The sequence below is a fragment of the Boleophthalmus pectinirostris genome, unplaced genomic scaffold (genome assembly GCF_026225935.1).
Source record: "Boleophthalmus pectinirostris isolate CB_2022bp ecotype Guang Dong unplaced genomic scaffold, ASM2622593v1 HiC_scaffold_4, whole genome shotgun sequence".
Lineage (NCBI taxonomy): Eukaryota > Metazoa > Chordata > Actinopteri > Gobiiformes > Gobiidae > Boleophthalmus > Boleophthalmus pectinirostris.
In genome coordinates, this window is record NW_026571353.1 from 24496196 (window position 1) to 24513781 (window position 17586).

Below are 17586 nucleotides of genomic sequence, written 5' to 3' on the forward strand. Positions count from 1 at the left end.
AAACATATATTCATGCTTGTCATATTTCCTGTAAATGGGCGAGATGGGGGCTTCTCAGGCTCAGACAATGCAGATGGATGCAGGTGCTCAACGAGGATGTTTAGTCACTCTGCTTCCTCATTCATATTTATGTTTCCAAAAATATATGGTATATCTCTATTTTATTGTCTTGCTTCTTGCTTGGATCTACTGTGCGTGCATGCCCTAGTGCATATCTCCAGAACATTGACAGACTATTGTAAAGCTGCACTGTGTAACTTTTCTGGTAAGGGAGTCCGCTACTTACACATTTTGGTATTAAACATATCTATCTGGTACATAGACTGTATAAAGGAGTGGATTTAGGAAGTGTGAGGTCACCCATGGCATTTAGCTCCAGTCAAATGAAGCTCATGGAGGCTTGCCGATATAGGAGCAAATTTGGAGCTGCGTTCCATATTAGGAATAAAAACATCAGGAATATGTAGAGCATTTTAAGACCAAAATTAGCAACAAAGACAATTGAAGCCAGAGTTGATGAAGCCGGAAGCGTGCCCATGTTCACTTCTTGTTTGGTTAGCGCTGAACATTTACTGTGAGTGTGGTCACCTATATCCACAGCTCTAACCTGTAACTTGTCCCGGTTCTGTCACTTGCCTGTCTCCATGGCGATAGATACTACTGCTATGGTTAAGTGAAGTGTCTTGTTTTTATCTAATGCAATTTTGTCTCTGAATGGAGCTGTACTTTGAGTATTGGTTGAAATGCTAAGAGATTAAAAAACAGCATTATGTGTTGATGATATTTGAAGGATTAATTATCAAAAGAGACTGTACACGAAATAGAAAAAGGCCATGTACTTATCGCATTACCAGCTTTGATTGACAGCTTTGCGAAAGGTTGATATTTAAATGTGTCAGCCCATTCTTTCTGCTGGGTCACTATCTCCGTAATCAGTCGTCCAGATGGGTTTTTTTGTTTTGAGTCATCTTTTTTCCCTAGACAAAGACGAGGAACAGCAGCGCCACAAGATGAAAAGAGAGGGAGGGGAATTAAACAGATAAGAATAATGGACAGAGGGATTTTTATAACAGGTAGGCCTGGGGTGAGGATTCAGGGTCATAAGAGTCTTCCTATGATTTTATTTATTTTAGTTATGTGTGATTTAGTTTGTCGCCATGACTGCATTTAAATAACACATTTGAGTGATGGAAATCAATGCCCTTTAATCATAACAAAGAAAATCAAGCAAACAGAAATGTGTTTATTTTATACAGTTATTTCAACCCAAGTACTTGCATTTGTCTGGTTGTGTAATCTCAACAGCAAATCCTTTCTAGTATTAAAGATGCACTGTGTAACTTTTATGATGGAGGGTCCGTGACATGCTTGTCTCCATGGAGATGTTATTGCTTTGTCTTAAATGCTCCACAATATGGTGTTAAATTACCCATCTTGCCTTAACTCAATTACTTGTGTTTTTATTGACTTTAAAAACATGCTTTCTTCGAACTGATAGTGGGCTTGCCTCTCCACTGATCTTATCTTAACTTGGCCCTGTGGCGACAGTTGATTGTGCTTACTTGAGATAAATAAGTGTAATGCCACACTGTGGAACACTCCATGCAAGGGGATAACAACTTCATGTAGAGAAGCGTTTGGTGGACCCTCCACCAGAAAGTTACACAGTGCATCTTTAAGGTTTGAAAGTGAAAAAAGTAGTAGTACAGAAAAATATATTTAGTGCTAAACAGATCCAAAATTTTGAAACAGAAATCAAAGCAGATGTTCTGAAAATGGGATAATAGTTAGTGAAACTAGTAACTTTTGTTTTGGTTCATGTTCTTGTTCTCCTACTATTCTTGAACTTTTTGTTGCAGTACTGTACTTTCCCAATTGTTGGACAAATAAAAGTTTGTCTTATTAACATTGCAGCGTCAAAAATATATTTGACTATAGGAAGTTTGGCCTGGTTGAACAAAGGTATTTTCCAGTCAAAGACACTCTGAAACCAGCCCTATTTTGGTGAGATTTTATCTGTCAGAATATCATTTATATTTCAAACTGTCGTATTCTTTCTGTGACATCCTTCTTGTCGAAAAGTTAAGCAGCACAGATTTGCCTTTGTCATTTGGGGGAACTCATCACAGCTCCCCAGCGCCTCTCAGAGTTCTTGACCTACTTTTTAAAAACAATGTTGTGAGTTTGTAGGTGCTCCTCTCTGCCTCTCATCTCTCCTGGCTCTGATTTGAGCTGGTGGCAGGTCTGCTGTGATGTCAGTTTACTTTGGATAATTCTCAGACAGAAAACAGCCACTAACTCCCTTTCCCCTTCTTTATCTACCTTCCTCTTGTACAATTTGGAGTTTCTGTGTAGATAGTAGAACATTTTAATGCAGTGGTAGAATTACTCAAGATCTGTTTCTTAAAAGCGGCATTCACTTCTTGAACTCTGCAAACTTTCTTATAGACTTTTAACCTTTTGCCTTGGATCAACTAGGGACTGTCATCTAGGTGTTTTAACAAGCAAACGGCCAACAATTGTGCCAGTTGTTCATGTAAAAGTGCACAATATAACATTTTTCTGGTGGAGGATGGACCAACTGCTTTTCTCCTAGGAGATGCTGATGCTTTGCTTGGAAAGTTACACAGTATGACTTTACACTTATTTATCTTCATGGAGAGAAGCATGTGATTCCACCAGGCCAAGTAACAGATCAGTAGCCTGATTCATCAGCCAGTTTCACTTCGTGGAAACTTCGCAGCATTAGAAATCGTTCACTCAACGGTAGGCAGGTCCTTTTTTTATTTAACCAATCACTGCTATTTTATCGTGACATATGTAATGTGCCAAAAAAGGGCGATAACGTCCTTCCCCTTGATAAAACTCACCTAATATTCTCTTTGTTCTGGCTTTAAATCATCAGGAATCATTGCCAATACAGAATGTATGGCTTCATCTACTTCTATCTCAACCACTTTGTCCACAAAAAGGACCCAGACAGGCGCTTGAGTTTGATGTCATGGTTTCACAGCTCTTTGTTGATTGGCTGGTGTCACAGTTTACAACTTCCTGGGTTTTTGCAAACCATCTAGTGTATTCCGATTCCTAATCTGGTCGCTGAAGAGAAATGAAATTGAGTGAAGGCAATAGGTGGCGCCAGCCTGGCTAACAGATCAGACTTTGGAGAATGTTCCAAAGTCTGGTTTTAACTATCTACTTCCAAGGAATCAGTTAAGCAGTGTTGCTGTAAATAAGTTGTTGGCAGATACTTTTAATGCCATACTGTGGAACATTTCAGGCAAACATCATTCGTCCAGGAGTGGTCTGTGGTAGAAAAGTAAATTTTATTCCTTCTATACTGTTTACTACTCCAAAATCCTCAATCCTCCAGTAATTTTGAATTGTATGGCATTGATGGAAGTCAGACCTACCAGCTCCATCAAACTGTCCTTGAGATACCCCAAACATAAAGCCTTCCTGTGGTCCCATTTTACTTTGAGATGGTGCGTTCAAATGAATACATGTAAGGAAAGTCATCCATCATGGTTCGATTATTAAAAGACAATGTACTGGACATGAATGAGGCTCCCCCATCGCTATAGGGTTTTTTATGGAGGGTAGAGGAGTGTCTCAAAGGGGTGACGGATGGTTTTGGGAAGACTGCCAACGAAGAGTCAAAAAGGAGACAGCAGGGACACAGGAAAGACAAGAGAACAGAGGCTCAGCTCCAAGTGAGAAAAACAGTAGTGATCAAAGACAGAGAGATAAGCTGCTATCTATATAACTGTGATGTAAAAGCTAAAAGGTCCAGACGAACTCCTGTGCTTCTTAATCATTACGAACAATTATCAATGGCCCAGCGGTGGTTTATACAGTAGACTCGGCTGCAATTGATTCTTACATCTTACATCTACATAAATTACATTGCAAAGAAGTTTTATATTATTTCCAGCTTCCTGCTTAAAGGTGACATTTTGAGGACTTTTGACCAGCCACTGTTTTGAATTGTTAAGTGTTATGGTAATTGGGCTACTACTCTTCATATCATTACAAAAAGCAGAATCAATTGATTAGATACTAGACTTCCATTTAAACTTGGCAAGTTAACGCATCTCAAATAAGCTGGAGTGAGGTCATATACAGGTCAATGTTTTGGAAGTATAATGTGATTTCTAATGTATAATATATGTTTTATGGAGAGTTGCTTGGAGACTAGCCATTTAATACTCTACAAATTAATGTATTTTATGATTATAGAATCATTTCTGATGCAGTACAGATGCTATGTGATTTAGCCCAGTAAACATGGCGTAAGTAGTGGACAAAGATGTAGCTGTGACACTTCAAAATAGATTGAAGTTCCAAATCAGAAAACCCACACAATGTGCATTGAATCTAAGTACTAAAAGCCTGTTATTTGACTATACAGACATCTCTGGAAGCTTGCTTTGTGATAGCTTAGAGACTGGAGTTGGAAGTACACGTCAGGTTTCTCTCTGTTTCCTCCTCTTATCGGGGCCTCTTGGGTTCTGGCCGACAGCTCCTCCTGCCTTTTCTCTGCTTTATCAGGGCTGCACCTGACAAGTGTAAACACCTGCCAGGGTATCCACCCCGTTTGGGATCCTCGCGTTTGGAGTACTTCCATTCTCCATCCTCTTAGAGTAGATCAATGCTTTGTTCACAGTGAAAAGTAAAGATTTTAAGGAAGGGGTGAGACATTTATGGAAGCCATCTGCTGTTAAAAATGTTAAATATTTTCAGTTGATTTTTTTTTTTTTTTTCAACCACCACAATTGTTGTCAGTTGAAAAGACTTTAAAGGTGAACTGTGTAACATTTCTCTATTTAGAAGTTGCCTAATCTGACAAACAGGGGATGCCCCAAGCCAAGTTACTGGTCAGATCTGTGGAGAGTCAAACCTACTCACAGGTTTTAGCAGCTGTAATTGAATAAATGCAAGTTAGATATGTTTAATGCTATACAGTGGAACATTCGATGCAAAGCAGGTAGCAAACCCCACACTAGAAAAATTGGTACACCTTTAAACCATAAGATTAAAATGGCATATTTGTGAACTCAATCCCTAACAAAAGTAATAATGTAACCACTTATTTTTTATTTTTTATTTTTTCTTTCTTTTGAGAACAGTAACTCTCCCATAGTCATTGAGTTAAGAGTTAAAAATCCATGCTGCCCAACTGAAATTATGATATCATCAAGCCTATTCACCCACCAACAGCAGGCTCCTCTTTTCCTCACTGATGTGCAACCATGGACACTGGCCTGTATAACTCAGTCCAACTTTGTAGTAATAGTTCTTGGTGGTCTGTGTTTTTGGCAGTGGGGTTATTCACACCCTTGTGCTAGTTCTATTTGTGCTCTGTGAGGCTGCCTCCCTGTGCTCGGCTCTCAAGTGTCTGGAATCACTCTGCTGTCATTCAAAAGACTCTGAAAAACCAACTTTTCTTCCTCCCATGATATACTTTTCAACGCTGTAACACCCCGCTGGTTCTTACTGTTAAGTCCATTTCTGTGTTTGAGCAATTAGCAATTCAATGGGAGGTTATTTGTGTTCTCAATTTCATTTTCATTTCAAAACTATCACCACAACATGAGGGATTCAAGTGCATTTTGAGCAGCGTGTTTTTTTCAAATGGTTCAAATTCTGGTTCAAATAAGATTGGTGCCCTAGCTTTGTTGTTACATTTGCACATCTCGAATAACTCAAAATTGGATGCTTTTTTCTACTATTTGTAAAACTTTAGTGATTTATTTTTGTGAATAATATGTTTACAAAATTATCTCATGTTCTACAATTGTCAAAGCGGACCTCTTATGCATAAATTGACTGTTGAGAACTTTTAACCATGTTACAGTCGTTTCCCCTCACTATTTACTCACCCGAGGTTATTTTTGGAGTGATTTGTGTATGTTTGAGACATCTTTAATCGCTTATTTTCAAGGCATTATATTGTCAGTCCCTGTTTTCACTGCCACTTGCATATACCCATTGCTCTGCTTTTACTTTGTTATCCAATTTTATTTTCTTAATTGGTGATACACATAGGATTCAGCAGCGTCAATTAGTCATTTTGATGCAAATGAAAATGAATAAAAACATCTGCAGCTGTCCGTATAGGAGGGACTGACAGCTTCACGGCTCTTTGTTTTGATGACCTTTGTGGCGATGTGAGCTCCCATCGGGCACCGCAGTTTTCAGTGGAGTTGTTTCTTTTATTAAGTTATTTAAAACATCCAAATTAAAATATAATGAGCCACGTGTGTCATAGATAATAACTATATATAGCAGTCTCAAGCACAAAATGTCTTCTTTAAAGGAAAATGTGTAGTACTTTCAAATACTCTTCTAAAACTCTGACTGTCATAGTGTTTTCAAAAGGACAAGGACAAGATCTGAGTGTGTCTGTATGGAATGAAAAGAGCTTGGTCTGGTTACTTTCACATTAAGTAAACAGCTCAGACAGCAAGTGTCCTGACAAGAGAAAAATATGTTTTGTATTACACCCATCTAAACATTTGAGATATCATAAAAACGTGTGTATCTTTCAAAGTGTGTTTAAACATAGAAATAGCAGCGGCATCTGCTATTCTCTAGAGCCTTAACAGTAAAACTTGTAGCTTTTACGATAAGTGACCTTGTATTTCAACTATTTTGAAAGTCCATAAACTACTACTTTACTTTAATAATATTTACTTTTTTGAGTGAATTATAATAGAACTCAGTACTTTCTTGAGGTAGTTTCTTGAAGTGGGTAGTACTAAGTTACATGTACTTTTACTTGAGCTCTTTTTTCATATAATTGTACTTTAGACTTATAGTAGTCTTTAGACACCATACTTTTACTCTGACTTGAGTAACATTTATGTAGTAATATATAAAGGTGTGGTTACTTTTCCCACTATGAGTGAGTCTACAAGTGTCTAAAGCTTTCTGTTGATGATACTTAATTGAACGATTGTGTTTTTTACATCTTACAGATTTGCATTATTTTCCCTTATTTTGTGGACTATCCTTTTTGTGCCCCCTCCTAATTATTTTTTGTAGTTGTCTTTTCAGTAATTGTAGTATAACTTGTTGGAATGGACTTGAATTTGTACAAGTAATTTCTTACTCCAGTCACTAAATAGTTATCTTTTTAGGTCAATATGTCCAATACACTTAACTTTAACTATTACTTGAGTACATACTTGTATCTTCCAGGCATTTGCAGGCCCTAAAAACTCCATTAACAGTAAAGCGGGCCCCTCTATGGCATCCCCGTCATGTGTCCAGACATCAGCACCAATCTGCAGACATACACATCCAAATATACACCCCAGACTTCCTGCTCATACTGTCACCGTCACGCCGCATTTATAGAACACTGTCCCTTTAAAAGAATCTCATCCCAGAACACTTTCTCCTTGGTCCATAGAGGTGAATGCACAACATGACGACACAGGGCAGACATGGTGATGACCCTACAGCGTCCTATGCTAACAGGGCGGTCACTCTATACGTCTGAGCTATGTGGAGACACTTATATTAGAGCAGGCATGTGTCAGCAGGGAGGACGGATGGTCATGAGGACAGAGCACACACAAACAAGGCTAAAGAATACTGGCAGACCTTTACCAGAGCAAGTCCCAGCTTGTTTAGTGACCCCCAAGCATAGACTGTATATATAAATGGACATAGCTAACCAAATAGGAAGTGAACATGAGGACGCTTCTGACTCCATTGACTCTGTTTCCAGTTGACTTTACCTTGCAAAATTGTTGACCCTCTATTTTTAACTGCTGCAGTGAGCCCCTTCATTTTGGTCAAATGTCAGTATTAGCCCGCGCTACATGATCCTGTTGTTTTTATTTTGCTATTTTGTCCTTTAATAAATTTCTATTCCTAATATGGAATTCTAGCATTATAAGTTTTCTTTAACTGGAGCCAAACGCTATGGGTGATGCAACTTAGGCTACGTTCAGACTGCAGCCTGAAGTGACCCAAATCCAATTTTTTTTGCCCCCTATGCATCTTGTGTCTGATCTTTTAATGACAGTTTGAACCACACAAACCAGTTTTTTTTTTTTCAAATGTGACTCAGGCCACTTGGATATGTGCTCCTAAAATTGATACATATCCAATCATTTGACATGCAACTTCAGTCTGAACGGCCAGGTCGCATTCCTCCGACCTGCATGTCACAAATGTACACAAACGTGCTTCTCGTCATATGAAAATTGTGTATGATCTCTGTGTCAGTAAAGCAGTGAAGCACAGAGCAGTTCTACCACTATTGACTGCGACTCCATATCCACACGTTCTTTTCTATGGACGTTATTGCTACTGCCCCTTCTCCTTTTCAATCTCCCCCTTAAAACAAATAAGCTGTACGTGTTCTGGCTCCGGTACAACAGCAACTTTAAAATGGCCAGGTGCTCAATGCTCGCGTCCATGTTTAGGCCACTTCCGTAAACACTGAGCACGCTCGATGCCTGTGACGTCGTCGTGTCCTCCAGTGCGCATGCGGAACACTTTTGGGGCATTTAAAGTTCACACTGGAGATCACATACAAGTCACATTTAACTGAAAATGTGAACAACCTCGCAAAAAAATCGGATTTCACAAAAAAATCTGAATTGAGCATTAAGACCTGCAGTCTGAACGTAGCCTTTGTCCGCTTCTTTATAGGTATTTGTAACACCTTTTTACTATATAAATATAGTCTATTTGATACAAGTTAAAGGTGCTCGATGTAACTTTTCTGTTCTGTAATATGACATCAAACTCAACTATGTCTATGAAGATAAGCCACCAAGTTCCAAGCCAAATCTGCAGAAAGGCGAGCTTACAGTTAGAGTGCATGTTTTACAAGGTATTGATGATACTTTGCAGATAATTTCATTAACATTCCCAGGGGGTGTGAAGCTAACTGAAAGCACAGCTCTGTCAGAAGCTCTGGTACTGAAGTTAACTTAATCTGAACTTTATTTTAACACAATCTGACCAGAAAGAACTGACTTATTTGGAACTACAACAGATGAGATGATTTCTGCGCTTTTTTGTACTATATTGTAAATAATTAAAACAGTTTTAAACCCTAGTTATGCCAAATCATTCCATATATTACAATGAATATCTGCCTAATTTTCTGTCCTTGGCTTTTCCTCTTCCCTCTTTTTCCCATACACGTCTCCGACCTTGCTCAACGCAGTACCTGTATATTTTACTTCCAGCTAACTATGGCTAAACTATGAGTGTAGCAGTAGTGTTAACATCATTAAGCTTGATAAGTGTTTATTGTTGAAGCTAAAAGGTTTGGCTTGGTAGACCCCGCGAGGCCCGCTAACTGCCAATCGGAAACCAGCTGCCAGTAACGCTTTTGCCTGTTTACGATGAGTTTCTGTTTTTATTTTTCTACGGGCAGTTCTCACAAGTGAAGAGCAGTGGGTCCATGCATGTAGTCTTATAGTTAATCAAAAGATGCTGGCCTACTGCAGGATTCTGGGGGGTCCTAGTGTTTTTATTACCTGCTAGTGGCTTCCTGCCAGCGTGTAGCTTGATTAAGTCTACCCTCTGCCTGGTTTCTCACACACACACTCGCACAGCTCCTCTACAGCAGACAGGGAGATGTAAGGGGGAGGCAGTGAAGGTCTCAAAATGTTATTATCTATTAAAAGCCTGAGGAGAAGGCACAGGCTGGGATGTATCTTTTTTTTTTTTTGTTAGTGGATGTATCCGGGTTTATGAGGAAATCCACACTATCCCACCTGTGTTTGCTCAGAGGTGGGTGGATTGTGGTGTTGTTGTCCTTAGAATATGACTACTATATGTTTTTATATCAGGACAATTCATAGTATGGTTGCATTTCTGTTGCATGTGAATTTAAATACAATGAAAACAATACCATTACAGCTTATAATCCATTTAATATAGTTTTGAAATGTCAGTCTATTGTCCAGAATAGTAATGTATTTTCACTTAATGTTCAGTGAATAGAGGTAGATGTTTTCTGATCATTTTGTAAGAAAATATTAACTAAAGGTGCTGTACGAAACTTTCTGGAGGTGACACATCATGATTCCATGGAAACAGAAAGTTAAAGCCATACTTTGGAACATTCTCCACAGAGATAAATATGTTTTACGCCATACTGTGGAAGATTTTAGCTGAAGGAACTTAATATCCATGGAAAAGACATACGAATAAAAGGGTCTTATTTTCATCTATTTTTGGCACAAAAGAAAACTGTCTTTAAGCAACCAAATTCAGATTAAGTTTTACATTTTTATTTTTTTAAGAAGTACCATAATTATCAAAGATTGTCTCATTTTGGGTTTAATAGATTGTATAGAAACCTGTCTGGGTCAGGACATGATTTACCTCTAAGTATTTATCCAGTGTAGACCTAAATATATCATTAATAAATAATTGATAGATTAATGAATAATTAATATATCGACTTATTGTTCAATATATGATAGAAGGAACAATATTTTTCGGAAGTTGTGTGTATGTTTCATTTGTATTAGTGGGGCATTTTTGGTTATTTTTTGGCTTTATGATATGATTTGAGCCATGGAAGACTGAATTAACATCTATAACTTCATTACAGATGTAAACTAACTACTAACGTGCTTCATTCTGCTGTTTATTTATAGCAGCTCATGTTTCTTTTCACAATATTGTAGATTTAGAATAGTTTTTGTGGTTTAAATTTGCTCTTGGGTTTTTGTGTCACAGGCGTAAATTTGTTTCACTATTATTGTTTATTGTCTACATTTACTTTGGCAATAAATCGCACTTAAAAAATTGTTATCGTGACAGGCCTAGTTGTACACACCAGAGCAACAGAGAGCCTACAGCCTATAGTATAAAAATGTAGCCACTGCCCTTTGCTGTGGCCATGTGATAGGGACATAATCAAGTCCAATCAGAAAATACAATTATACTTCCATTTGGCTTTGGCTCCCTCAGTCCACAGTTCCATTTATCATTAGCCTCCATGGTCCCCAGGGGCTAACCTTCTGCTACATGCTACTTCCTGCTCATCAATCAGTCAATTACCGCACGACTTGTGGTCAAGGTTCAGACGCTGAAATAATCTCTGCAACGTCCAGATTCACCGACTGTACTGAGGGGAAAGCACTGGTTTTACCCCGGTGTGAGCTGTAAAAAGTAGTTATGTGATGTGTTATAGGTCTCGGCTAGTTAATAAATGTTTCATGTTTCATTATGTCAAAGATTACAAACTATACCAGCTTGTTTTTGGTTTTTTAAAGAACCTTAAAAAAAAATAAATTATATATAAATTAATTATTATTATTATTATTATTATTATTATTATTATTATTATTATTATTATTATTATTATTATTATTATTATTATCATTATCATTATCATTATGTATTTATTATTTATTTTTATTATCTTTTTATTTATTTATTTTTAAGTAATTTTTATTTTGATTTAAATTTATTGTGCCAGAAAATTAGGACAATTTACAGAAACTCAAAGCAGCCATTTTGCCTGTAGACTTTATAGGATTTTTTTGTGTGATTATTATGAGCTACATTTCACTTTCCTGCTACAGATGACATTTTGAGGATTTATCCCAACTCAGAAGATTCAATATTTTGGTTTAAATCATCAATTGGCATGTCAACGCTCTTAATTTTCCGTTGTTCTGTAACCCACGGATAGAAGTATTATACATTTTTAATAGCTTTGAGTTCGCTCGTCGGGTTTTCCAGTGTGGTTTAAGTTGTGATGTGCACCTTACGGCTCCCTTCGCTCATGAGAGGTGAGGGTTAAGGAAAATCCATTTAAGGGTTTCTTTTTCTTTTTTCTACAGTATGAAGTGCAACAAAACAGTGTCAGTCCGAGAGGGGAGGGCCCACTGTGGAAGAGGGAAAGAGGGGAGGGGGGCATCTCCAGATCAAGGTCGTATCCAGGCTGTAGTATTGGTATTCTCGTCAGTGTTCTCCCACTGAATAGTGTTTTCATTCCTCTTCACAATGAGATTCACGGGAGCATGGAGAGAGAGAAAGACGGAGAGAGAGACAGGGAGACAGAGAGAGAGAGAAAGAGAGAGAGAGAGAGGGGGAGAGAGAGAAGGGGAAGTGAAGAAAGAAAGAAAGAGAAACAGAAATAGAGAAGAGGGAGTGAGCTTGAAAGAGAGAGACCACAAAAAGAGAAAATAAGAGATCGAGTGAGAGAGACAGAGAGAAGGGATGAGAGAAAGGGAGAGAAAGATGGAGAGAGAGAAAGATGGAGAGAGAGACGGGAAGACAGAGAGAGAAAAAGAAAGATCGAGCGAGAGAGAGAGAAAGGGAAGAGGGAGAGAGCTTGAAAGAGAGAGACAACAAAAAGAGAAAATAAGAGATCGAGTGAGAGAGACAGAGAGAGGGGATGAGAGAAAGTGAGAGACAGAGGGGGAGAGAGAAAGAAAGAGAAACAGAAATCGAGAAAGAAAAAGAAGAGGGAGAGAAAGATAGAAAGAAAGAGAAAGATGACAAAAAGAGAAAATAAGAGATTGAGTGAGAAAGAGTGAGAGAGGGGATGAGAGAAAGAGAGAGAGAGAGGGGAACAGAAAAAGTGAAAGAAAGACAGAGAGAGATAGAAAGAAAGAGACAGAAAAAGAGAGGAGAGGTTGAGCAAGAGAGACACAATGTGAGAGAGAGAGACAAAGGGAGAGAGAGAAAAAAGAGAAACAGAAATAAAGAGAGAAAGGGAAGAGGGAGAGAGCTAGAAAGAGCGAGACGACAAAAAGAGAAAATAAGAGATGGAGAGAGAGAGATAGAGAGAGGGAATGAGAGAAAGAGAAACACAGAGGGAGAGAGAGAAAGAAAGAGAAACAGAAATAGAGAGAGGAAAAGAAGAGGTAAAGAGAGAGATAGAAAGAAAGACGACAAAAAGAGAAAATAAGAGATCGAGTGAGAGATAGAGAGAGAAGGGATGAAGGGATGATGATAAACAGAGGGAGAGAGAGAGAAAGAGAGGCAGAAAAAGAGAGGAGAGACTGAGCAAGAGAGAGACACAATGAGAGAGAGAGTCAAAGGGAGAAAGAAAGAGAAACAGAAATAGAGAGAGAAAAAGAAGAGAGAGAGAAAGATGACAAAAAGAGAAAATAAGAGATCAAGTGAGAGAGATAGAGAAAGGATGAAAGAAAGAGAGAGAAAGGGTAGAGAGAGAGACAGAAAAAATGGGAGAGAGGTCGAGCAAGAGAAAGCCACAATGAGAGAGAGAGAGACAAAGGGAGAAAGAGAGTGAGAGAGAAAGAAAGAAAGAAAGAAAGAAAAAAGAGAAAAAAGAGAAAGAGGGGGAAGAAGGGGGAGCGAAAGATAGAGATAATGAGAGATACAGTATTGAAAGAGAGAGAAGGAGAGGATGAGAGAGAGGGAGTGAGAGAAGGAAAGAGAGAGAGAAAGGAAGAAAGAGAAACAGCAAAAGAGAGAGGGAGGAGAGAGCGGGAGGTGAGAGAAAGAGAGAAAGACAGTGAAAGAGACAGAAAGAGAGAGGAGAGGGAGCTAGAGAGAGATAGAACAGGACAAAGAACTACAAAAACTACTTTCGGCATCTTCCTTTAGCTCGACTTGAACGTACCGCCGCGTGGGATAAACAAGTTTTACAACAAATACAGTTTAATTCAATTTAACCAACGCAACTGTATCAAAAATAGAAAGGTGTTTTATGCAAATGAAACGCCTTATTCTTGATTAGATTACACAGGCAATAATTGTCGGGGGTGATTTATGGTAGTGATTTGTTAGCGCTGAGAAACTTGGTGTACGCTATGGAGATGTTCAACTGTTCCCAGCATTTGCAATAAATTGTGTTCCTGTGTCCTTGTATATGCTACATTAGGAGATTGTCCTGTTAAAAAGACAGCTGCTTTGCATATGCTAATGAGAGCTATTAAAGAAAGCAGGAAGTGTGGGCCATAATGTAACAAGTGGAAGTTGGATTAGGAATGTTGACGTGGGGGTCTAATTGATGAGATTTAACCTCTCAATGAACACACAAGTTAAATATATATCGTTATGCACCACAGACAAGTTAAAGGTGCACTGTGTGACTTTTGTTTTGGGTCCATCACCTGCGTGTTTCTATGGATGTCGTCGTTGCTCTGCCTGATTTGTTCCACAGTATGACATTAAACAGCTCTACCTTACACTTATTAAATTACAGGTGGTTTTATAGCTCAAAAATATCTACAAAAAACAGACATTTTGGCTGTGAGATGGGTCGCCTCTCCACAGATCTGATCTCTAACTTCATCTGGTTTGGTCTGCATGAAGTTAGACAGTCTTAATGCCATACTGCAAAACATTTCAGATATAGAAAGAACATTTCCATGGAATGTTGAACAGAAAAGGTTCACTATAAATATTTAACAAAGGATTAGATCAAACAAACACCGTGAATAAAACAGAGTGTATATTTTAGCTGGACAAAAGTTTAGTTTTGGCAGATTTGTTATTCACTTTAAAGGTGCACTATGAAACATTTCGGATTGTGAGTCCAACACCATCCTTGACTGGAATGTTTCCAAAGTATGGGGGCAAACAGGTGACAAGTTGCAGATCAAATTTGTGGAGAGGTGACCCTGCTCACAGCAAGAAAGCAAGTTTTATTTGTATTGTTTTTTTTTTTTTTTTTTTTTTTTTTTTGTTTTAGCAATAAAACACCTACAACTGAAAATATATAAGATACTCCAGACAAACCAATAATGGAGACAAGCAGATGGTAGAAAGGTTACACAGGAATAATCATCTTTCTGTCTGGGAAAAGAAAGTAGAACTGTAGCTTGAAAGTTTAACAAGGTTGTCCAAGCATATGAGGACATCCTTCTGCCTTTTTAAATAAAACTTTAAATACAAAAGAAGAATAAAAAATCTTTAGTTTCAGAACCATGTCCACATAGACTACAAGATACTCCCCTTTCCCCCACTCTCTTTGAAGTGCAAACCTCCCACTAGTATGTTGTACTGCAGACAGTAGAAGAAGAACGACAGATGTAGGATATTACATTGCATTTCTCTGGTGCTAAGTGAATACTAGTGATGTGAAGTTTGTGAAAGAGTTGGTTCTTTTGAACGGTTCCTTAAAGGTGGACTGTGTAACTTTCTGGTCCGTCGTTATGGAGATGTTGCTTTCCCTGGAATTTTGTACAGTATGATATTAAATGTATCTACGTACTGTTTTTCTAGGTATTTTTGAGCTATGAAACCACTTGTAATGTTATAAATTTAAGCTAGAGCTGTTTAATGTCATACTGTGTAGCATTCCAGGCAGGGCAGTAACATAAAAACTATAAAAAACAAGCAGGTGATGGACACTTTATCAAAAAGTTACATGGTGCAACTTTAACAAACAGAGCAAACAGCTTTGGATCTGTTATCCGTAAGTGGACTGAATAGCTGGAATGACCGCATACAGTATCCAGTGTTGTGGACGAGTCTATGGTCCAAAAGTCTACAGCCTAAAAGTCCCTCTACCCTGGAGCGGTGACCGGCAGAATATTGATCTGTGATGCATATTTCCTCCGTAATCCAATTGCTTCTGTTGTGCTGCTACGTGGTCCTCTTGAGTCATCAAAAATGCATTTATAAATAGATGTGTGTGTCAGATGCCAGTGGGCCGTGTAAAATCTCCAAACAGCTCCTTCAGGTGGGCTTCAGTCATTTAGTTTCCGTGTTTTTTGAGGGAAAGTAAATCAGATAAATGCTACGATAGAATAATCAGCATCTTGCCTTGTAGACCTCTCCGTGTGTGTGTTTAGCTGCAGTGTAGAGCCCATGTTCACTGTTCACATTATAATTTTACCTTACCTCAGTTCACCTGACTGCAGCTCTGAAAATGAATCTTAGTAGATGCAATCATGCAATTTTAAAACACACAAGGATGTTTTGGGGTGTAATAATGGAAAATATATTCAAAATAATTAGAAAAATAATAATACCAGCTAATATACAGTATTATATATTATAAAAAAGGCTAATGTAAGCAAATATTGCCCATGCCATTGTGTCTGGGTCCTTAAATTTGTCAGTGGTGATTGTTTTGCTTTCTTTTTGGATCAGATGTTTGCCCAGGACACTTCAAAATGAAATCCATGTTTGACTGTATGTTTTTTCCAAGACACACCTGGCAGTACCTCAAGGCGCACTAGTGTTCCCTGGCACAGTGGCTGAAAATCAATGCTTAACAGTATTTGTGTTGGTGATTCACAGCTCGCTCTAACCCCCCTCTTCCTCTCTCCTTCCCTCTCTCTCTTCAGACTGAGGCGTGAGGCAGTGGACCGCAGCAGAGTGGTGCGACCATGAGGCCCGAGCTCGCTCTCGTCCTGAGCCTGCTGCAGCTGGTCGGGGCAGGCTTCCCCGAGGACTCTGAGCCCATCAGCATCTCCCACGGCAACTGTGAGAAACACTACACCTCACCTATACATCATAATATCCTCTGTCATGTTTAAGCTCCAGTACAACCATTATATACTCAATATTTTGAAGAGCTATAAAGTACTTAACTACATGTATTACAGTGTTGTTGTCCCTTAAAGCAATTCAGAACGCTTTGTATTATTTATAGTCAGAGTTTTTCACAGACTTTTCTAATTGCATGCCAAAGCCTTCTGGTGGTACACGAGGTCCAGTGCAGTTCTAGTGTTTGGCTAATTTAGACTCTATTTTATTCACATTTTGTCCCCCTTTGGATTTCTTTTATTCACATTTTGTCCCCCTTTGGACTAGTCCTTGATCAGAACTACTGCAGTGATAGCCTAGTCCTCTTTAAGAATTGATTTAGAACAACAGATCTTTTCTTTGTTGATTCTTGGTGTGAATATTTTTTATTCATTTTTACCAATTCCAACTCATTTTTGAGAAAATTCAAGATATTGTATGGGTTTAAAACTGTATTATCTATTCATCGACTAGTGTGTTTGCAATTATTAAAGGTGCACTGCACAACTTTTCTGATAGAAGGTCTGCTACACTGCAAAAAACAATATCTAGGTAAATTAAAATGACTAAAAATTAAGAACATTTGACTTTATTTGAGTGGATTCAACTGGACAAGTTAAAGTATCTACCAATGGAATAAGTGTGTTTTTCTTAATTCAAGCTACATTTTGTTTCTTATTTTAAGCACAAAAAGTTGTAGTTTTTCTTTATTTTAAGTGTAGAAAGATGTATTTTCAAAAGTTAAGTACAAAAAGTCTTGTTCCATTGGTAGATGCTTTTCTTGTCAAGTGAAATTTACTCAAATCATGATCAAACTTTCTTATTTCAAGTCATCTGAATTTGGCTAGATTTTAGTTTTTGCAGTACTTGTCTCCATGGAGATGTTATTGCTTCGCCTGGAATGTTCCATGGTATGACATTAAACAAATCCATCCATCCATAGCGTTTATTTATTACGGGTGTTTCTATAGCTCAAAAATACAATATCATCTAGACAAAACAATAATATTTCCATGAACATAAGCAGGTGGGGGACTGTCTAGAAATGTTACACAGTGCACCTTTAAGCTTCATTTAAAACAGAAATATGACAACATTTTACTGAAAAGAACATTGTAGTCCAATTAGAAAATCAAATCTGAA

General features: G+C 38.1%; 1 protein-coding gene across 1 annotated transcript in view; it reads left to right on the forward strand.

Annotated features, from left to right (window-relative positions):
• The window catches only part of sema6a (sema domain, transmembrane domain (TM), and cytoplasmic domain, (semaphorin) 6A), a 213086-nt gene that overhangs the window by 67584 nt on the left and 127916 nt on the right, over window positions 1–17586 (forward strand). Inside the window, exon 2 of the mRNA XM_020937917.2 lies at window positions 16263–16401. Coding sequence (XP_020793576.1) covers window positions 16305–16401 — 97 coding nt within the window. The 5' untranslated portion in view covers window positions 16263–16304. The remainder of the gene's footprint in view (window positions 1–16262; window positions 16402–17586) is intronic.